General features: G+C 44.8%; 1 protein-coding gene across 24 annotated transcripts in view; it reads left to right on the forward strand.

Moving 5' to 3' along the window:
- Window positions 1–22,667, forward strand: part of celf2 (cugbp, Elav-like family member 2) — a 218,868-nt gene that overhangs the window by 112,453 nt on the left and 83,748 nt on the right. For all 24 annotated transcript variants that reach the window (XM_061030473.1, XM_061030475.1, XM_061030471.1 and 21 more), the window contains one exon: window positions 16,054–16,250. In XM_061030473.1, the coding sequence (XP_060886456.1) occupies window positions 16,054–16,250 (197 nt within the window). The remainder of the gene's footprint in view (window positions 1–16,053; window positions 16,251–22,667) is intronic.

Here is a 22,667-nt window from a genome sequence, read left to right on the forward strand (position 1 = left end):
GCATAACCTGATCTCTATTCAGGAAATAGACGGCTAAATCTCTTTAAGTGTGTTTGCTTGATGTGTAAGCAGCAGATGTTTTGCTAGCCATTGGCCTTTACTGCTTTGTAAGCTAAATAAATTGTGCTAGCTGTATGTTAGCTCGTTTTGACGTTTTTCTGCCCTCTGGTGGCTCAAAGTCGTTACAGCCTGGATATTGAGCTGTCACCATGTAATACGATGGGTTACGCATGGTTCCTTTTTCTTGTTATAAAACCACTGGAATCAATTTGGGTCGATACAGCGCTGGTTGTTTCAGAGGAGACTGCCAAATAAGTGACATGAGATAAAAAGCTTCTGTTGGAATTCGTCAATACGCTCTAAAAGCGTTTAATGCTCATAATTAGCGTCATTATTAGATGGAAAAATGGTGTCATTATTCCCTCAGTGTGAGTGCCTTCAGACAGCCTGACTGCTTTTCAGACTCTTTTCAAAGCCTGACATGAACACAGTTTGGAGAAAAAACGCTGAGTCAGAACAGAAAAAATCAGACAAAAGAAAAAACAGACAAAAACAGATTTTTTTTTTTTTTTTTAAACGTTCTGAATATCAGCTCCAAATGTCAGCGAGATACCAGCCTTAAAGGTGTCACTTTTGAACCCTCGAAAAAATTCTGTATCAGTCTAACCTTTGCTTTGGTTTGACAGGGTTTGCGACAGGGATCCTATAGAGACACTTGGATATATGCAGACACACACACACACACACACACACACACACACACACATACACACACAGACAAACCCAGGCACAATCAGGCAATCCCCTCCCTCTGCTCTGTAGACATATGTCAGCATATGGCTGCCTCCTCAGAGAGACTGTTGAACAGACTGATCCAGGTTTGATGATGCTCTGGAGGTCCTGACCTGGGACGGAGGGCAGAAAGGGAAGGAGGAAGGAAACAAGTGACAAAGGAAATGAGAAAAAGAAGGAAAAGGTGGAAGGAAAGGGAAAGGAAAGAGGGAAACTGGTTTCTCACCAGCTGTCAGCTTGAACTTTCTCCTTTCACTGACCGGCCCGTCCTCACGATTGTTACTGTCAGGCTCCCTCAGCACACACACTTCACTTATGTGTGTGTGTGTGTGTGTGTGTGTGTGTGTGTGTGTGTGTGTGTGTGTGAGACGAAACATACAACCATATTGAGCCATCTGTTCCAGTGCTAATTGGTATGCATGACAATGTTTTTCCAACCCATAAAACCTAATGAAAATGAAACACCCCACCCGCCCTAATATCCCATAATGCTATCGCCCTCTCCTCTCTGGCCCACCCCCACCCCTCCTCCTGTACAACATTATAGGCATAATTACACAGTAGTGGGCATTAGCAGCCCCTCTTCTAGAGGCACTTAAAGTCCAGGAGGGATCGGTCCAAAGACTGGAGATGTCCCGCAGATCGTATAGTGTCAGTTTCCTGCCATTTGTCTGAGATCCAGGGCCCCTCCAAATCTCACTCAAACTTTGGCTCAGAGTGTAAATTGTTCTAATTTTTATGGATCGTAGCTGTTGGAAACACATTGGCTGGAATGTGCGGGTGATTACATCCTTATTACCGACAGCACGGAGAAGGGAATCAGACTCGCAGAGAGTGGCTGAAAGAAGGGAGGAAGAGGTAGAAAAGGAAACAACACAGTTAATGGATGGTGTAACGCCACTGAAAGAGTGGAAGGTGGAGATTTGATGTTGTTTGTTCTGACCGAAGTTGACTCATGACTTGGAGATGTCCTGATTGGCTCAAAAGGCTTTTTGCATCTCCTGATCTTGAACTCACATGACCCATATTAGGAGATTCTACAATTCTACAATTCACTTATCAGACGCTTTCATCCAAAGCGACGTACATCAGAGAGTAAGAACAACACAAGCAAGGATCTAGAAAAAAGGGAACAATGTCAGTAAGAGCAAACGATCAGCTTTGAGTCTGATTGGACACACAGGTGCTGACAGGAAGTGACCAGAGGCAAAGCACAACATTGAGGGCAGTTCTTGAGAGCTCTAATCAGTATAGAAACCATCTTATAAGTCGTCGTTATCAAACAAAAACCATCGTCATTACCATCATCATCATCAATAATATGGAGACCATCATCATTAAGTTAGTAGGTATTCATGAAAGAGCTGGGTCTTTAGCTTTTTCTTAAAGGTGCAGATCGAATGGATCTACGTCATGACATGATAAGAACGTGTTAAAAGTGCTTGTTGGCTCTTGTTCTGACCAATCTTGAGTGTTCAGTTCCTCAGTTCTCGCTCACTTGATAGCTGTTTTTCCAAGACTTGGCTTCGACTTGTCATGACTAACTTGATCCTTTCCTTGACCCCTGACGAGTCCAAACTTGAGCCCTGACTTTTAAGCTCTAGAAATCCCCCAAAAGTTTTGAGATATTGTTGCTAGTTTTAGTTTTCAGAAATCAAATTATACATACATATTTGGTGTGCCAGGCGGAAAAAAAATCTGAAACAGTAAAGGGGAGTTATAAAAATGGGGGAAAGAGAGGCAAGAAAAGAGTGGCAAGAAAAGAAAGCAAACAGGAGATGAAGGGAAAACTTAAGAAAAGAGGAGTTGATGGACTTGGCAAAGCATGGGGAAAACATTGGACTGCAGCCCGGGTCGCTCAGTGGAGTTGTGTTTGTTTTGAGTGTGTGACGCCGCCATGCTGGAGAATGTGTTGTACATGTGGACAAAAAAAAAAAAAAAACTCCCAGGTTGTTCAGCTTATTTAAAAGGTAACGTGAGGTCAAACACTCTGAACACTGCTCGGTTACAACCACCATGAAATGATCTACGAGGGAAACAAGAGTTTACAAGATGTGTCCTGGCGGAGAAAAGTTACTTCTACTCTGTGCTGCTTTTTTTTTTTCATTCTCGTTCAACACACACACACACACACACACACACACAGAAACACACACAGAAACACACACATTGCCCTCTCATTGCCAGCCAATAAGTTTGTTTCCCCCCAGCTGTCTGTCTCCACCGTGTTCAGCTTCACCTCTTCACTTTCGCTCCCAGCATCCCTTCAACTCTCGCACCGCAGCGACTCCAGTTCCTGCTCTAAGTTCCTAAGTGTGTGTGAGCGTGTGTGTGTGTGTGTGTGTGTGTGTGTGTGTGTGTGTGTGTGTGTGAAGTGCAGTAATGGTGGTTTATTAAAGTGTCAGAGGCGGTTTTCTTTCCTGTCCTCGCCCCCGGGGGAACACACAGAGCGCCCTCCGAGCGCAGACAATTTTGACAGCACACGTGTGTTTTAAAGATTTTTTTTTGGGGCGTCATGTATGAAAACAGCATTCTCGCTAAATGCTAATCGGGAGTTGAGATCCAGGGCTTTGTAACCTTTGTGCTGTGGAGGTTTCACTTCACAATGGGGACGTAATTGTGCCGCAGCCGGTTCAACAAAATGCACTCGTGTTGTTAAAACCAGCGGTGTGTTTTTTTTTTTGTCCCTGGCAGCTGCCTGCCTCTTTCTCTCTCTTTCTGCTCTTATTACGCCATTTTCTGCCTCTACCCTGTGGTTTAGTGCTCACTCGCCCTCTTTAGAGGTGTCACGGCCGACGCGCGTGAAAACACCGGGATTTTGTTGCTCAAGCGAGGCGCCGCGGTGGAGGTGTCACACGTTAGGGAAGGTACACAGAAAAGTGGCTTTGGTGACTTCTTTCTTTTTCTTTGCCTCGATCCATATCTAGGTCGGTTTGAATTGAAGCGGTACCAATCTGATATGATCGCCCCCCCCCCCTTTCCCCCGTCCACCACGCATGCGCTTGCTTCCTTCTCGCCGTCGGCCGTTGGACTGGGCATTGTTGGCCCCCGTTTTTTCGTTGGAGAAGCATTAGTCAAATGGGCCATCATCCCCGTCGGCGAGTCAGATGATGACTTTTGGCAGAACGCAGCCGCAGCGCCGTGCCAGACAATCAGCGCCCGGTGCCATTTCATCACACGGACGCACAGGCGCACGCACGCAGTCAGACTCACACCACAAACAAGCTGTTTCTCATTAAAAACGCACAAAAACATGAGAGACGGAGAGAGCGGCTGAAACAGGAGGTGCAGAAGAAGAAGAAGAAGAAGAAGAGACACGTGATTCTCGTCTGTGTTCATTTTTTTTTTTTTTAGCACTGTCATCCAAAGAGACACCCCGCCCACCCACACCCATTACCCCCCAGCTACCCTCACCCCATGCCCCTCCATTGCTGCTGTTCCCATGGCAACAAGACACAGCGAGAGGAGAGGAGAGGAGGCAGGGGGTTGAAGAAGAGAGGAAGTGTGCTAAAGATTAGGGGGGTGGGGGGGGGGGGGGAATTTTGCTGCTGCAGCTGCCTGGATTTGACCAATCTGGTGTTGAGGCTTTAAGATGCTCTAATTCCTTTTCCCCCCTTTTCCTTCCCTCTATCACACACACACACACACACTACACACACATGCAGAGAGACTCCAGGTCAGGCTGACGTTAGCTAGAAAGCATCATTTTAGAGATAATTCTAGGAATTGCTCTCTGGAAGACGAAGAGGGATCAACCAAAGCACAGTTTTCTAAAATATAATTTCAGGCCTTTTTCTTTAAAAAAAAAAAAAAAACCATCATGGTCCCCATGTGGCAATAATTTAAATCTTATCTCCAGCGAAGAATACGTCATCATGTGCACATTTGTTATCTTGTAGGAACCATCGATTAGAGTGACCTCACGACCTTTTCTGCAGTGCGACCTCTGATTTGTCGATTTTTTCCGATCCCCCCCCCCCCAGTCCCATAAGAGACAAACATCTGTGGTTCCCAGGCGACACAAACGTATTGACTGTTAGTGAGCAGATTCAACATTTACGGTTATTCATTTATCGAAGGTATAGCTTAAGAAGTCCAGACTTCATTTAACACCCAATAATTGTTTCCTGATCCTCTGACCTCACGTCGCCTTTTTGTTCATGAAGTGTTGTCCTTTGTGTTTCATAACAACAACCTGAGTCACTTTGTGTATTTAAGACCAAATCTCAACTTTTGGCAGTCATTCATTGGTGAGTAAATATCATGTTTTGGTCTTTAAATGTTGGAAAACAACCTCAAATATCCATCTTAGTTTACATATTTATATCACTTCTTTGAGTTGCATTGGATTCAAAGCTTGGCCAGAACCTGACATCAAGTTCAGAGCAAAGCTTGAAGCAAAGTTGTAGGACACGCCCACACAGGAAGTTCCCTCAGAGCTGGCCAATCAGAGGAAAGTGGACAAGTAGGACAGGGGGGGGAGGGGCCTTAAAGAGACAGCAGCTTAAAATGAACCGTTAAACCCCTCCCACTCGGAGAAACTGGTCGGACATGATAAGGATAACTTTACACGCGATTTAAGACCACAACAATCTGCATGCCAAGGAAAATGGAAAAAGTGGACTGACTTTAAAACCCGTCACAAAGTCTGAAGAGAATGGACTGTTTAAGAGGAGGCTAAACTGACACCGACGTTTGTATCCTGAGTTTATTTTGATGATCAAGAAAAGCGAATAAAACATAAGTAATAAAAAAAATGAACCGAGTGAAATGCTTACACTCCTACAAGTAAGCTCAAAGTCATTTCAGTGTGTTTACATATAAGACGAAAAAAAACACACAAAATGATAACTTAAAGATCCAAAATCTGAAAACATGATGAGTCATCTTTCCTCATCATGGGAAGTCATCTTCTATTTCTGACTGATTGTTTTAAGCTCCAGAATAATGTGAGTCAAACTTAAAATAATCAAGCGGACCCTGAAACTGGCTCTGATATATCACATTACACCTCACATTCATTAAGGTAATAGATTCTGTCAACACTCATTAAGATTTTAAACCCTCAGAAGATGAACGGTCATCAACGGCAGCTTCCAAAGAAACATGAAGAAATCTCAAAAGTGAAGCGAGGGAGTCACAGTGAAGCGTCCATTATAAAGATACTGTGCAGAACAAAAGGTCGGCGCTCTATAAGGGTTTGTATACAACTATAGATAGCGCGCCTCCAGTTCAGAGTTCAGCGGTGCTGTGAGTGTGACTCGCTAAGTGGCTCTCCGCCGCCGCCGCCTGTGACGCTCTTCTTCACCTTGTTGTCTCGAGGCTCCGGGGAGAACGTGAACTACAACCTGCTGCATGTAAAGAGGAGGCGGCGGCGGCGGCACTGCGACTATAACACACAAGTTCAAGTTCCCCTCTTTGATGAGACGCAGGCCGGCGGGCTGCAGACTCTGAGTGCCATTTTGTGTTTGAAAGGAGCTCATTCATCAATAACACTTTCTGTATTAACAATTAAACAAACGTTAAGTAAAAACCTTCGGCAGCGGCCTCGTTCAAAATCCAGGTTTTTCACTTGAAGTGTAGACCTCTTCTCACCCCTGTGATACACGTGTTATTTATAGAACGCTTTTTTTCGTCGCTTTTAGACACTTTTTTCCTTTTTTGTTGTGTTTTTTAAAAAGGAGCCGATCTGTTTAAGACGATTCACACCTTGGATTTTTTATTTCAAAGACTGTTTTGTTTTCCCGCTGCAGAAGGACACTTCTCCAAACGAGGTCCTCTGGTGATGAAGGCTGCTGGGATAAAAACATGAGAGGAATTATGCAGAAAGTACTGAGTGAACCGGTGGAGAATAGTTGTTAGAATAATCTTGTAACAGTAATCGATAGCTGTTTTTACAAGACTTGGCTTAGACTTGTCATGACTAACTTGATCCTTTCCTTGACCTCTGGCATGTCCAAACTCCTGACTTTTAAGCTCTAGAAATCCCCAAAAGTTTTGAGATATTGTTGCTAGTTTTAGTTTTCAGAAATCAAATTATACATACACATTTGGTGTGCCAGGGGAAACAAATCTGAAACAGTAAAGGGGAGATAGTTGTTAGAATAATCTTGTTAATCGATCTAGAAAGAAAAAAAAAGTATAAAGCCGGAGCCTTAGTTGTTGTTGTTGTTGTTGCATGGGAAAGCAAAGGCCTCGCTCTCTTGCAGTATCATATTCTTCCTTCCTTGATGACATCATTGCATGCCTCTACATAGATAGGTAGATAGATAATAACTTTATTAATCCCTTGGGAAGGTTCCCTCAGGAAATTCAGATTCCAGCAGCAGGTAACACCAAAGGATAGAACATCACACAGATACAAAGAATAAAATAAAAAACACAAGTTATATCCAAATAATATACTGTACACAGTCGCAGCAATGCACTGATATCAGGGTGACATCACTCAGGAGGCGGCGGGCCTTTGTTTGCACAAATTCTCGGGATAAGATGCATCAGAAAATCCTCCAAACGATGACATCACAAGTTTTAAAAAAGAGAGAATACATGTGTAGGCACTGGTGGACCTTCTCTGTTTCAGAGTAGTAAATATTTAACAGCTGCTGCAATGACAGTTCCCAAAAAAAAGAAGTATTGCAACAGTATTTCATCCCAGGAAAACTTTTTCTTTTTTTTGTATATTTTAATAAAGTTCATAAATAATAACTGTGCATACAGGTGAACATGTGAAGATGTGATGTCACACATCCTGCAGCTTCAAACGAAGCGGCTCTGTATTCCTGCAGAAACAAAGCATCCTCCTCCGGAATTTTAGACAAGCAGGGAAAATATGAAACATGAGAAACCGTGTGTCATGCATCAGTGTGTTTCCTTCATACTGCTTGTGTACAGTATATATGTGTACTGTGTGTGTGTGTGTGTGTGTGTGTGTGTGTGTGTGTGTGTGTGTGTGTGTGTGTGTGTGTGTGTGTGTGTGTGTGTGTGTGTCCTCATTAGCAGGCGGCGGCGTGCAGTAGCTCGTTAGGCGCTGAGCTAGCTGAGCGTCGGGGCACCGGTGCAGCTTCATTAGCCACTGTGACATTTATCTGATCGTTTCCCCCCGCGTTGCTTGTGCCGCCGCGTCTCCATGGCAACCGCAAATGCGTGCACTCACATGAAGGCAGTCATCAAGGCGAGCATAGAAACAGTTCTTTCAGCGGGGGGGTCGCAGTTATTCAGAGGTGCTGCATCAAATCTGAGCTCCCAACACTCTGCATGAGAGGAAATACTTCTAATGAACACGTGAACTGTGTTTCTCCCAGTACAAACCAGTGGTCCCAGTGATGGTACCCCCGGAGGAGGGTGGCTATTGCTTATTGTAAAGTTCAAGTGAATCACCGGCCAGGCAATATCGCGCTCCCTCCCTCGTTTTTGGCTGGGAACAGGGGCCCCCCCGGGGAGCCGGTTTACCTCGCCCGCAACTCACTTACAACAAAGCATTCCAAATGAATCAGTCGATACAGTACAGCCGCTCGTTTAGTTTGAGTCACTAATCCGACAAACAAAATCAGTTACAGAGCGGGATTCTGGGAGAAAAAAAAAAGCACGCCTGTTATAGGTTGTTGTGTGGAAGTTGCTAATCTGGTTTACAGTGTGATTCAGAAGCAGGGAAATATTCAGGAGTGTGAAATGAATTGTGTGTAAATCTGAGCTCGTGGCTCCTCTCGTGCAGGTGTCGTGTAGGTGTGTGTGCGAGCGCTGCCTTGGAGTGGGGTTGTGTTTATCATGTTAAGAAGAAGAGTGCACTTGAAGCGACTGAAAACTTGGCTTCACTGTCACGTTAAATATTCATGACTAAAGCAACTTTTCAAAATAAAAGAGGGGGGAAAAGGTGTTTCATATGTGATGTCAGGCTTCTCCTAAACTGAAGCTTTACTTCTACTTTGAGCTTTGTTTATTTTATTTTATTGTAAACATAGATAACAATAATGTGAAATGATTCCTTAATTTGCAACTTAATAGCGTGATACATTCAGTTACCCCCCCCCCCCCCCCCCCCCCCAGCTCTAGCTGTGTGTGTCCGTGCTTCTATTTCAGCATCTTCCTCGGTTTGTGTCTTGTGTTAGAATCCGTCAAGGTGTGAGGAAATGTGACTGTCCAGCTCTGTAAGTGTGTGTTAACATGTCACTGTGTGTGCGTGTGTGTGTGTGTGTGTGTGTGTACCTGACCTTGGTCGCCCTGCTTCCCTTAGGGAGGAGAGAGAGGGGGAGGGGGGGGGGACTGATGTTTCTCACTCTGCTTGTCAACAAGATTAGTTCCCCTGTGGGACTGTTACACACCCTGCAAACACACTGCCAATGAGAGGAAATGTGTGACAGCTCAGCCACTGTGTCAGCCCACTGAAGTGTGTGTGTGTGTGAGTGTGTGTGTGTGTGTGTGTGTGTGTGTGTGTGTGTGTGTGTGTGTGTGTGTGTGTGTGTGTGTGTGTGTGCTGCGATTTAGGGGTTAGGGGGAGTCAGAGCGGATGTGTGTTTTAGAGCAGAAACAGAAGGGAGAAACAGCAGGGGGGATCAATGCATCCAGGCTGAACAGTGTGCATGCATTTGTGATATGTGTGCATGCATGTGTGTGTGTGTGCGTGCGTGCGTGTATGTGTGTGTGTGTGCCTGGTTTCAGATGGCTCCCATGCTGAGCTCTGAGCTGTACTTACTCCTGGACCCCGGCTCATCTGCATCGGTCTCCTCCTCTTTCTCGCTCCCCTTTGATTCCTACCTTTACATTCCTCGCTCGTCCTTCGCTTTCTCTCTCCTGCAGTCCTTTTTGTAGCACATCTGTATGTGGAGTCCAGCTGTGAACATGGCACACAGCGTGGCTAGCAGGCTGTTAGTATGTATTCCAGGTTGCACAGTTTACTCGTCATAACCATCATGCACAGTTTGTGTTTTGGCGTCGGTGATGCTGCACAGGACAGTTTATGGTATCATGATTCAAATTCAGATTCTTTATTGTCCCACAAGGGGAAATTTACGTTGCAACAGGAGCACACAGAAGTCAAGAAACACAAGGACGACATCACCATAAAACATAAAACCAAAACGAATTAAAAAAAAAAAAAATCAGACAACACAGCAAAATATAAAAATCAGTCAAGAGCCGATACCGAATTCAAGTGCAAAAAGCTAATTGTTGTTTAGTCACAAAAAGTACTAAAATCTCCCAGAGAAATTCATTTTCACAACAAAGTAGCCTCGAAAAAAACAAAATCCATTCGATCACAGGGACACTGAAACTCAGCCACAGCGGCTCTGAAGGATTCTTTCAGCCGCTCTTTCCAGCGCTGAGATTCAGCTTCACAGGTTTTTACAGACTGATATCCCTGAAGCTGGAATTGTTCATGTACTGTACAAGGTCGAGAAATTGGAAAAGTGATACATCACTCTGACCCTGAATGTGGATGTTTAGTTGTAAAAGACGCAGTAACAGTCGTACTAAAGGATGCTGGGTAATCCACACTGTCCGACCGAGTATTTTCCAGCTCAGCAACACGATTACAAAAAGCAGCCAATCGATCAGAAGAAGACTTTAAGCCACATGTCCAAGCATGTCCAGCAGCTAGCGAACAGCAGCCCTTGTGTGAGAAGTGCGGTGATTGTGGTCGTAACTCTAGCTTTTGGTAGCATAACATTTAGCAGGCATCTAGCTAGCTCCTTCCTCTACAAACTGTCATGTACTATATCTAGTTAATGAAGCTAACAGCTCATAGCAAAGCAAGCCTCCATTTATAAAGGTAACAATTAGAGAAGACACAGACTTTTGTTTTGCAGTAGTTAGCCTAACTGTGCGCGTTAATGTTATAGAGTTAGCTGGGTTAGCATGAGGAGCTAGCAGCCAACTAGCAAGGCACTTCTTAAATACTTGCATCTTTGGCAGGTTCACAGCTGCTTACAGATGCAAACTGTTTGATTGTTTAAGACAATAAACCTTACTATTCACATGAGCCAAGACAGAACACAGAAAACAATAAATATGTTCAATTTATTGGATGAGGAAAATATTAAAGGCTTTATATGAGATGTTTTGATCCAGCAGATGTCGCCCTTGAGCACCAGCATGAAACCAAAACAACTCGCGCTGCATTGTTGTGTTAGCATGCTAATGCTAGCGATCTTTATTCAGCTCGTATCTTCACACTGCATGTAAATTTACCTGAAATGAGCGTGATCTAGAAACACAGTTAAGCAGTGAGTACAGTATGTTATTCTTCTTTTCTCTAGTCCCTCAATTAAACAACTTTTATAAGTGAGGGGAGGAGTCAGCCGGCCGTCCGGGCGATGTAAACAAACTGAAGATAGGACTCTGAAAACTCTGAAAACATCACAGACAGTGGGACTCGGGTGTTACACCCATTGTAGACAGTCATGACTCACAGAGTTATATACAGAGGATAGATTTCTACATTTAAGTGTGAAAAATCACACATAAAGACTTTAACTTATTAATTGACTTGGTAAAAATGAGACCTGGAGTCTTTTTGTTTTCCTTAAAGGAGCTCTGAAAAAATGTTCACAGGACAGTTGTTGGTTTCATGTTCACATGGCAGCTTGGACGGCCTTTTTTTTTGCTTTGGAGAGAGACTTCTATTTTGTTCCCGACGCTTTAAAATGTTTATGCTAAGCTAGGCCGACCACATCCTGACAACACGTGAGATTAATATTGATCATTGCATCTCAGCGAATGAGTCTATTTCCCCACACTAAAAAAAAGAACAATTCTTTTTAATGGAGGGAAGGTTTGGAGAGCAGAACGTGTAAAATAAAAAGAAGACTAATGAATAAATAAATAACCTTCATGAGGTTTTATGGTCAATACTGTGCAGCTGTGCTTTGGATGAACTCGCCTGCTGTCTAATGTGAGTGTGAGGTGAGGGAATAACAGCGCTCAGCAGCTGCTTCAGACACTTTTTTTTTGTGCAGGCTGGCTGTGCACTCACACACACGTGCACGCTAACGCACACAAACACACACACACACACACACACACAGGCTCAGTGTGGATCAGCCCTCAGTCACGGCCCTGTGCTGCAGGGAGACTGGAGTGATGGAAGCAATAGTTAAGCCATTAAGGCAAACAATTGGCTCAAATTGAGAGGGAGAGGGAGAAAAAGACGAAAAAAGAAGAAGAGGTTGGGGAGATGGCAGGAGTGGATCCACTCAACGACTTAATCCGAGGCCCCAGGACACTCTCCTGCTGAGCTCCACACACTCTCTCTCACACACACACACACACACGTTGGGGCTGTGTCTGCTCGCAATAACACCTTGTCAGTCTTGGCCCACGGGGGCGAAGGGAAGAGGCGCTCATTCCTTTGTAGCGGAGGAGAGTCACCTACTTCCAAGCACCTCGAGGGAAAAAGACGAAGCACGCAATCTACACAGGGCAGTTCTGTAAGCGCTCGAACGGGCCGTATGGGCGCGAGTGTGAGGCCGTCCATTGTCTTAGCGGAGCGGGAGTGAATGGCGGACAGTGTCCCTCTGACACCGGCTATTGTATCGTCTCCCCCGGTGGACTCGCTCAATCCCCGCGGGCCTCACATAAACATCCCAACAATAAGGGATTGTCTCCAGCTATTCTTTTTGCTTGCGCACACACTTAAGAATTCTTTGTATGTGTGTGTGTGTCAGAGGGTGAAGGGATGATGTGCTGCAGTCTGAACCCGGCGACCGCCAAGCCTCGTCTTGACACACTGGTTCTTGTGGCTAAACATCAGCGAGTGATCGGAAGGCAGTAACTCCTCGCGCGACCGCCGCGGCTTATTCCTTTCCCTCCCTTCCTCCCATCCTTCCCTACCCTCGGGGGCTCCCTCTACGCCGAGGCCCTTTGCGATTTATCGGACAGCTTAGCGAGGGAGCGGTTGCTGCCCCCAGGACTGTTAGCGCTCGGTCTGGCTCGTTGACTCCTTCCCCGGTTCTGCCGTTTTATTTGACATGTCCTTTAAGTCCTTTAAAGAATTGGGCGTTTCTGCTGAGCGCCTCGGCTCCTTCTGCAAGAGATGGATGGCCCGCGTTCAAAGGTCTGGATGTTTTTTTCTCTCCTCCCCTCCCTCCTTTTCGCTTCTTCCTCTTTCTTTCTCTTTCACTGAGCTTTATAGTGTGGTATTAGTGTTGTCAGCTAACCAAGCTCAGGATTTGGCTTTGTTTTTGCCTCTTAAGATAATGCTCTTTCGTTCTCCTGCCGAGAACAACAAAAGGGAAAGTGGAGCGATAAAACCGCACAGCCATTGACTTTGGTTTCATTAAATTGGTTTTCAGCCATCTTAAATAGACCACAGGCCTTGATGATGGCGGTGACGAGCGTTGTGTTTTGTAGCCCTCAAAACACAGTCACACTTCGCCTCGTGCATGCTTGGGTGCCGCTCTCGTCTCGGTGGGCCCCCCCCCCCCCCCCCCCCCTCCCGTCGTTGAAAGCATTTCCTCGCCTTTTTATTCCTCGCGAAAAGAAAGCGGCGCCGTATAGCCAGGAGTTAACATTCCCAACACGTGGACGCACGAGTGTGTTTTGTGAAGATAAGTGTTGTTGCTCTGCGGTCGGAAGAGGGTGAAAGCACTTCACCTCCATTTCATATGCATCCCAGATGTGGAAATATAACCAGAGCGAACGGCTTGTAAGCATCTGTGTCCTGTTAGAGGGCCCCGAGGTTTACTGCAGTCTGGTTCGGCGGGCTAATCCCTCACACACACACACACACACACACATTAACACACACTGCATGCTGCTTATTCAGCATTCATTCATGCATGCAAACATGCACAAACATTCACACGTGCAGAGCGGTGGACGGCAGGTCAACATACATCATGTAGAGTGTCTCTGCTCTTGGCTACAAAGCAGAAAACAGCATGTCAACAAGTACGGTGAAAACGCCAAGACACACAGTAAACACTAGATAGATAGATGCACTCAGGTGCTTCATTGAACCACTTTTTTTTTAGCAATATCTCCATTGCAGACAAATCCCAAAGTAGGAATAAAGTGGTGAGTGTTTTGCTAAAGTTGTTGAGCCTTCCTCTTATCTCAATCTTTTGCAAAATGGTCATTGAAAATCATTTCAAGCTATTGTACATTAAAGGGTTAATATGTGATTTTTCACACTTAAATATAATATAAATCAAGTCTATCCTCTGAAAATAACTCTGTGAGTCATGACTGTCTACAATGGGTGTAACACCCGAGTCCCACTGTCTGTGATGTTTTCAGAGTTTTCAGAGTCCTATCTTCACTTTGTTTACATCGCCAGGACGGCCGGCTGACTCCTCCCCTCGTGTATAAAAGTTGTTTAATTGAGGGACTAGAGAAAAGAAGAATAACATACTGTACTCACTGCTTAACTGTGTTTCTAGATCACGCTCATTTCAGGTAAATTTACATGCAGTGTGAAGATACGAGCATAATAAAGATCGCTAGCATTAGCATGCTAACACAACAATGCAGCGCAAGTTGTTTTGGTTTCATGCTGGTGCTCAAGGGCGACATCTGCTGGATCAAAACATCGCATGTAAAGCCTTTAATATTTTCCTCATCCAATAAATTGAACATATTTATTGTTTTCTGTGTTCTGTCTTGGCTCATGTGAATAGTGAGGTTTATTGTCTTAAACAATCAAACAGTTTGCATCTGTAAGCAGCTGTGAACCTGCCAAAGATGCAAGTATTTAAGAAGTGCCTTGCTAGTTGGCTGCTAGCTCCTCATGCTAACCCAGCTAACTCTATAACATTAACGCGCACAGTTAGGCTAACTACTGCAAAACAAAAGTCTGTGTCTTCTCTAATTGTTACCTTTATAAATGGAGGCTTGCTTTGCTATGAGCTGTTAGCTTCATTAACTAGATATAGTACATGACAGTTTGTAGAGGAAGGAGCTAGCTAGATGCCTGCTAAATGTTATGCTACCAAAAGCTAGAGTTACGACCACAATCACCGCACTTCTCACACAAGGGCTGCTGTTCGCTAGCTGCTGGACATGCTTGGACATGTGGCTTAAAGTCTTCTTCTGATCGATTGGCTGCTTTTTGTAATCGTGTTGCTGAGCTGGAAAATACTCGGTCGGACAGTGTGGATTACCCAGCATCCTTTAGTACGACTGTTACTGCGTCTTTTACAACTAAACATCCACATTCAGGGTCAGAGTGATGTATCACTTTTCCAATTTCTCGACCTTGTACAGTACATGAACAATTCCAGCTTCAGGGATATCAGTCTGTAAAAACCTGTGAAGCTGAATCTCAGCGCTGGAAAGAGCGGCTGAAAGAATCCTTCAGAGCCGCTGTGGCTGAGTTTCAGTGTCCCTGTGATCGAATGGATTCTGTTTTTTTCGAGGCTACTTTGTTGTGAAAATGAATTTCTCTGGGAGATTTTAGTACTTTTTGTGACTTTTCAATTTGAATTCCAGACCCTCGTGTGTGTCAAAATGTTACCTCTTTAATTGCTTTCTGTGTGCAAATGCTTTTGGCATTTATTCCGGCCGAGGTGACGACCCCTCGTGCGCTCTTTCTTCCCCCCCTTTCTAATCGTCTCTTTGAATTTCAAACCATGAATCTCTATTTTGCCGTTTGAAATTGTGAATACATTTCAAAGAATGATTTTTTTTTACCCTTCTAACTTTTTAGCCTTTTTGGTGAGGTCGGTTGCCTTATTAGGAACCAGATAAAGAGCCTCCAATAGCCTAGCGGTTATGCCACGCACACAATGTACAGAGGCTATTGTCCTCATTGCACCGGCAGTGGGTTTGAATCCGACCTCAGGCCCTATTGTGCATGTCTTCCCCCACTATGTCCTCCCAGCATTTCCCGTCTCTCCTCAGCTGTCCTATCCAATAAAGGGCGGAAAGGAACTTTAAATACAGCCAATCCATCGCTTTCTTCAAAGCCACCAGGATGCCTTAAGCAAATTCCAACTAGTTTAACTCAAACTAATAATTCAAAACCCCAAACTATTTATTTAAGTTCATGCAGCAGTAGAGGATCAAACTCTGTATTCTGCAAGGTAAAACTGCCTCGTTTTTCAATGAGGTCTGGAGAGTGATGAAATAGCTTTTGGTAAAGAAATAATATGTAATTTATCGTCAACAAAAAGGTCTCTCACAGACACACACACATACACAGAATATATTCTGAAGAGGCATCTCCTTGAATATTCCTGGTTGTATTGAGCGTTCGCTAAAAGGTGTAAATATGAGGTTTTTTCTCGGCTCTTAACGTTCTGTTTTTTGTCTCTTTTGTTGCAGTAACGGCACGGCCGGGAAGATGAACGGGGCGCTGGAGCATTCGGACCAGCCAGACCCGGACGCCATCAAGATGTTTGTGGGTCAGATCCCGCGCTCCTGGTCGGAGAAGGAGCTGAAGGAGCTGTTCGAGCCGTACGGCGCCGTCTACCAGATCAACATACTCCGAGACCGCAGCCAGAACCCTCCACAGAGCAAAGGTACATCAACACAACAACAACAACAACAACAACCTTTTGTTTGCTTTTCTTTCCCAATAACTTTAATATGAAGTCGTAGCATCTCCCACTTTACTGGTGCTTACGTAAATGGTTTTTCTAGAGGAGTATATGAGGCAGACATAATGCACTCCTGTGTACCAAAATATTAATAGAGAGGCACTTCAAAGACAGTCTGTACATACACCTCCACACAGACACACTCAGCAGTCAGTGACTGAGTGGGCCATCACACCTTGTTAATGGCAGAACAAATGATATATGTGCAGAATTACACAGGCAAACACACATTTTCTTTTTTGCACCGTCGGAAGACAAAGCTTCGCCCAGCCAGACTTGCACAGTCAATTGTGCGAAACGGCATGATTTGCAGCTATTTTCTCCCATTCCTCTTTCTTCTGCCTTTGATGAATTCGTCAAGTGTGAGAGCAAACAATAGAGACAGAAGCAACGAACGGGCACACAATACCGCTGCCATATTAACAGGCTTCAACCGGAGGAGTTGGGGGGGGGGGGGGGGCTGATGACACTCCTGATGAGACACGCGGAGTGGGAGGAAAGTAAAGAGAGAAAGAGAAGGACGTCGGGAAGAGAGATGTGCCGCCTCCATCCGACTGTAAAGCAAATCTGAGGAGAAGTTTTTCAGTGTCACGGGGAAACAAAAACATGAATCAGACTGGATGAAGCGAATAAACACTCATCTGAGTGAAAGATGGGATTAAATTAAGGATTTATCCATTTGGGGGGAAAGTTAGTCTCCATCACACACACAGTGATGCTTAGATGTTGCAGCTTATGGTCATACATCAGCGAGGCTAGACCCCATGTTGTTTAATTTACATGAAAAAACTGCTCATTTGGGTTTTTGGTATTCCTGCCTGGAGTTTTTTCTCCAATCCATAATATGCAAAGATCTGCAGGAGGAGTTGTGGATAAAGAGCTAGCCAAACTATGATCATGATTAAGGCCCAGTCCACCATGGTTAGGGCTCCATGAGTTGTTTGGCCTGGAGTTTTTTTTCTTGGCATATTAAAGATGCATGGTTGCAAACTGGGCTGAGCTGTTATACGATGCAATCATGGTCGATATGGAATTTATATACCGAGTGAAATATTAGTTATTTAATGAGTGTGGTCTTCATGTGACATGAAATAAGAAGCACTTTTCCTTTTCCACTTTTGTACTCTTCAAGTCGATCTCATTCGTCGTGGTTATTTTCAGATTTTTTGTGATTTTCTTAGCATGAACGCCTCGGATTAATGTGCTGGCTCGTTCCTGTTTTGATATCACTAGAGTGGCTGAAAGGTGCGATGTCCTTCACCTTTTTTTTGCCTCTGCAGATTTCTCAGTCAGATTTTCTTTCTTTTTTTTTCCGCTCTCGTCGTGTGTTTTTCTCTCCGGCTGCCTCTCGATCTCACTGAGTCAGACGAGCTTATGAAAGCCTGAAGACAGCCTTCTGCCAAGACCCAAATCAACTCATTTTTGCACACCAACACACTTGTCATCCTCTTTGTATGTGTGCGTTCTTAGCCTTGAAATGACTCCTTCCTTCTCTCCTCACCTGTCTCTCCTCTCCTCCTCCTCCTTCTTCTTCTTCTTCTTCTTCTTTTTCCGACGACGACGGTAGAAGGAGAAAAAAGGAAAGGCGCAGAGTTCCTCCTCCTGTCCTTCAGCTCCCTCAAATCTCCTGCTTTATCTTCACTACCCTTGAAAAGAGTTGTTTTTATGGTTGATGAGTCAGGAGTATCACTCACCGGCACTTCTGCAGCAGATGAAAAAACACAGCCACCTACCGTGCCTTTTATTTTCTCTTCCCTGAATGACAATCTCGCTCCGTCTATTCCTCATTTTTCGCCGTCTCTGCCTCTGTTGCTGCGAGGTGGAGTGTTTTAAGAGGAAATGTAGCGTTTGATTGGGCTCTTACTGGCCTTGTTATTCGCAGGCTTCGAGCAGTGTTGTTGTTTTTTCATAGTTAAGTAAGCCACCCTGGCCTCGTCTGCACTCGCTCAACTCGGAGGAGCCGCAACGGCCCCCTCGTCGGGCGTCGAGCGCGGCGCTGGAGCCGTCGGTAATTTCACCGGTGTCAGGGAAATCGTGGCTCCCTTTCCTCCCCTCTGTGTGTTCATTTTAAATTAGGGATGCTGCTGTTTTGAAAAGGGCCTCGCACATGTGGGGGCAAACGAGCCCGATACGGTGCCCCCAGTGGCGACCCGAGCGGCTCTCCTTCATGAAGGAGCAGTTTGGATATAAATGAGTTTGTTAGCCCCGGCGAGACGCTGGAAGAGTTCCACAGCAGTAGAGACGGGCTTTTAAAGAACTTTCTGTTTGGATCCTCGTTAGCTTCAACAACTGCTAGTCAAAAAAAAAAAAAACACAAACATCAATGGACGGCGGATATTTGACAAAAACAAGAAACGCTCCATCTCGATCTTTTATGGAGGGAAAAGTCTTCTTCCTCTCAGATTGATTGTGGTTGAGGTTTCCATTACATGATGCCATGAGGATACAGTTTCTGACGTCAAAACTTGCAGGCTTCTTACTCGCTGTCAGGCTAATTCAAGTCTGAATTATTCAGCCTTTAACATCGTATGATCGCAGGTTGATCAGTCTTTAGTCGTCGATCAGATATAAAGAAAGTCGATTTTGAGATTTCCATTTTTCGACAGTCAGGCCAATTTAAAACAACCGTGTTGAAACATGTCGAAGAATCCATCAACAGGGGCGCTGGATAGCCTAGCGGTTATGTCGTGCGCCCCATGTACAGACGCTATAGTCCTCGTTGCAGCGGCTGTGGGTTCAAATCCGACCTACACCCATTGCTGCACGTCATACTAAAGCAGCGACCGCCATTCTTGTGAAATGAAGCCAATGTGGAAGTGCAAAATCCTGCAGTTCGTCAATTGTCCACTAGAGGCCGGCTGCAGAAGCACAGGAAGTCACATACACACAACACAGGCAAAAAAGCTGTTTACAGTCTGGTCCAAAAAACTAAAAACATGTTATCCATAGTTAGGCTCGTAGCTGACTTGATTGACAGGTGGGTGTGATGTCGGTCAGGAGGTTTAAAACCAGCTCTCAGCCTGTCGTTAGGTTGACTGAAAGTTAGACTGAGACAGCATTTCCAACATGGCGGCTGCTGCCGATGAGCCTCCAGCGCCCCCTGCAGGAACAGACGGGTGACGTCACTCACGCTTCATCCGTTAATATTTACAGTCTATGGTCATCGACCGCTCGCTCTCCGCCCCAACATCTCCTCTCTTCAGCTGTCCTTTCCAATAAAGGCAAAAATGGCCCCAAAAATATCTGCCAGGAAATCCTCTGACCCTTCATCCTGAGAAAACTCACAAATACGGTTTCCCGGTTTGCCTTGACAGCAGGAGAATAGCTTTCTTTCCTTATTTGTCGACTACTATTCCCAACATCCCAGTTTCATAAAAAAAAAAGTCAAATCACGTTTGAGTTTATAAATCAGCAGCGCCGGTGGCCCAGCGGTTGGTGTGCGCACCACATGTACAGAGGCTGTGGTCTGAGCTGTGGCTCCATTCCCCCACTCTGTCTCGCCCGAATTTCCTACTCTATCCCCCCGTCCTGTCTCTCCAAAAAAAAGCCCCAAAAAGCCCCAAAAAATAAATCATAAGAAAAAAGAAAATGTAAATCAGACAGGGCCAGACATTCAAAGTGGGACAGCTTTGAATAAATTAATGATTAATTACAAGACGTCCAAGATAAAAACCTAATGCTGGCTCAGAGCTACGGCTGGAATACACATCAAACCAGAGAGTGGATATCTGTGGATCAGTGTAATCCCCTCCCCCACCTTCCTATTTTATTATTATCATCATCATCATCATCATCTGCCGTGGCATGACGCGCGTGAGTGCTGCTTGAGAGGCTTCTTCAGCCTGACAAGAATAAAACTCCTCGCGCAAACACCGAGTCGGTTTTATGAATTTCTGTTGGCATTAAAGAGTATCATCCTTTCAAATATATTTCCGCTCGTCCAAATCCACATCGCAAATGTTTGAAAAACGATCTCTTAAAGCCCGTCGAAGTGAGTCAGGAGCCAAACTTCATCAATCACTGGAGAAATGTTCAGAGTCGGCTCGGTTTCCCTTATTAACGTGTTGTTCTCGACCCTAAAGCGTTAGGTTCCTTCATGCAGAATCCATTTGACACTTTGACCCAGGTGTGTGCAGTACACCAGTGTGTGTGTGTGTGTGTGTGTGTGTGTGTGTGTGTGTGTGTGTGTGTGTGTGTGTGTGTGTGTGTGTGTGTGTTTATTCTGATGGTCTGGGGAATATCGCGGCACTACTGTTGGTTTAATGTGTTTGGAGTTAATAACCAGATGAGTGGATAAGCAGGGGGGGGGGGGACGAGGAGGGAGGGGGACGAGGGGGGGGGGGGGGGGGGGGAGCGAGTGAGAAATGGAGCAATTTGGCATTTTGCGCTGAAAGAGAGACAGAGATGGAGGGAGAGATAGAGAGGGAACGAGACAAAGAGAGCCAGAGGGGTAAACAGAAAATGGTCCTTTTTCTAAAACACAACCTTAAGCGCCATGACGGGTTTGTTGCAGCATGTGTGTGTGTGTGTGTGTGTGTGTGTGTGTGTGTGTGTGTGTGTGTGTGTGTGTGTGTGTGTGTGTGTGTGTGTGTGTGTGTGTTGTGTGTTTGTGTGTGTGTGTGTGTTTTGGCAGGGGACACGCTATGTCATTTATCTAAATGATACAGCCTGCCCATATGAGCTGCTGAGACACAAACACACACACACACACACACACACACACACACACACACGCACACACACACACACACACGCACACACGTGCACCGACTAAGTTTAATGTCTTCATTAACAGACAATATCCCACAGAAGCGTCCCCGAGCACAACGAGGCCTCACTCCAAACATAACAAATAAGACGAATCAGAGGAGAAATTAACTGTGTGTAATTTAATCTGAGTGCGGAAAAAAAAGAGTCATCATCAGAATTTATAAGATTACTCTCTGACAAAGCGACGCCATCCACCCGACCTGCAAATATCACGAGGGCTAAATGACTGCAAGTCAAAACCGTAATTAGACTTTTTCTTTTCTATGATGAGTTACATATTTAACGGTGTCTTAAATCAAGAGCCATCACGCTTTGTTTCCTGCTCTTTATTTTCATTCTGGATCCGGACTCGACCTGCTGCTGCATGATTTACATTATTTATCTTCTTCTTAACGGCCCTTAATGCGTCTCATCAGTTCAGCCTCGGCCTCAAACCAGACGCAGACGATATCAACGTGTCTGGACGAGTTTGAAAGACCATCAGGGGCGGTGATTTGGAAATGCTGTGTCAAGCTAACTTTCTGTAAACCTGATAGAAGATGACGAGGTTGGAGGAGGGGCGGGACTTAAGCCTCCTGACGAACAAGTGCAAAGCGACCACCTGTCAGTCAGATAAGCCACGCCCCCTCATGCATGATGAGGGGTGTAATAAAGACCAAAATCTATGTTTTAACCAGGATGTAAACACGTTTTTGTTGCTGTTAAAAAAGAAGAAGAAGAAGAAGAAGGGACTTTCACACTTCCTCATCACCTTCATTTTTTAACCCTGAGGTTGCCGTTTTTGGCTCCTCCCTCTTTAAAGCTAGGGAGGTAATTTGATGAAATGTATTCAAATAATTCATTAAGATTCATGAAGGTAGCAAAAAAGTGTCAATTTAAGATTCAAACATGAGCTCACTTAGATAAACTTAAACTAACTCTAATGCACGATGGCGTTTGTGTTTGTGTTTTCATCAATAGAAGCGCCGCCATGTTGACTTTCCTGTGACTGACTGATTCTGTGTTTTCATCCGATGTTTTCCTGATATGAAAACAAGACGAGTGTATGATTATTTTTCTTGCAAACTCATCTCGTCTGATATCAAGTTAACCGCACAAACAGTCCCCGCGTCTCTCCCGGCGTTGCAGTTTATTTGAAATTCATTAGAAAACTCACTGTTAGATGTGTGTTTTTTCTCTCTCTCAGCCGTGGCCAAAAAAAAAACAATAATCTCTGACATTTTGTCAGAAATAAAATATCCATTTTCTGCTCCGTGTGGACGATTACCGCGGCACAAAAAGCGATTCAAAAAACCCTACAGCACGGCTGAAAAGACTCAGACAAAAGGGGCCACCTGTAGAAAAAAAAAGAATCAAACCTTCAAATCTGAGAGGAGAGACGAGACGCTTGCCACCCACACGGTTTGATTGACAGCTGATCCCCGGGGGGACGAGCGGGAGCAGCGACACAGCCGTGAGTGTTTAGCAACCAAAGATAGACACAGAAGATGTTGCTACGGTTTCAGATAAAGAATAAAAAAAAAAACCCGCTTTAAAAGCTGGAGAGTACAATCAATAACGCCCCTGTAG

Source organism: Labrus mixtus, chromosome 22, assembly GCF_963584025.1.
Source record: "Labrus mixtus chromosome 22, fLabMix1.1, whole genome shotgun sequence".
Taxonomy (NCBI): Eukaryota; Metazoa; Chordata; class Actinopteri; order Labriformes; family Labridae; genus Labrus; species Labrus mixtus.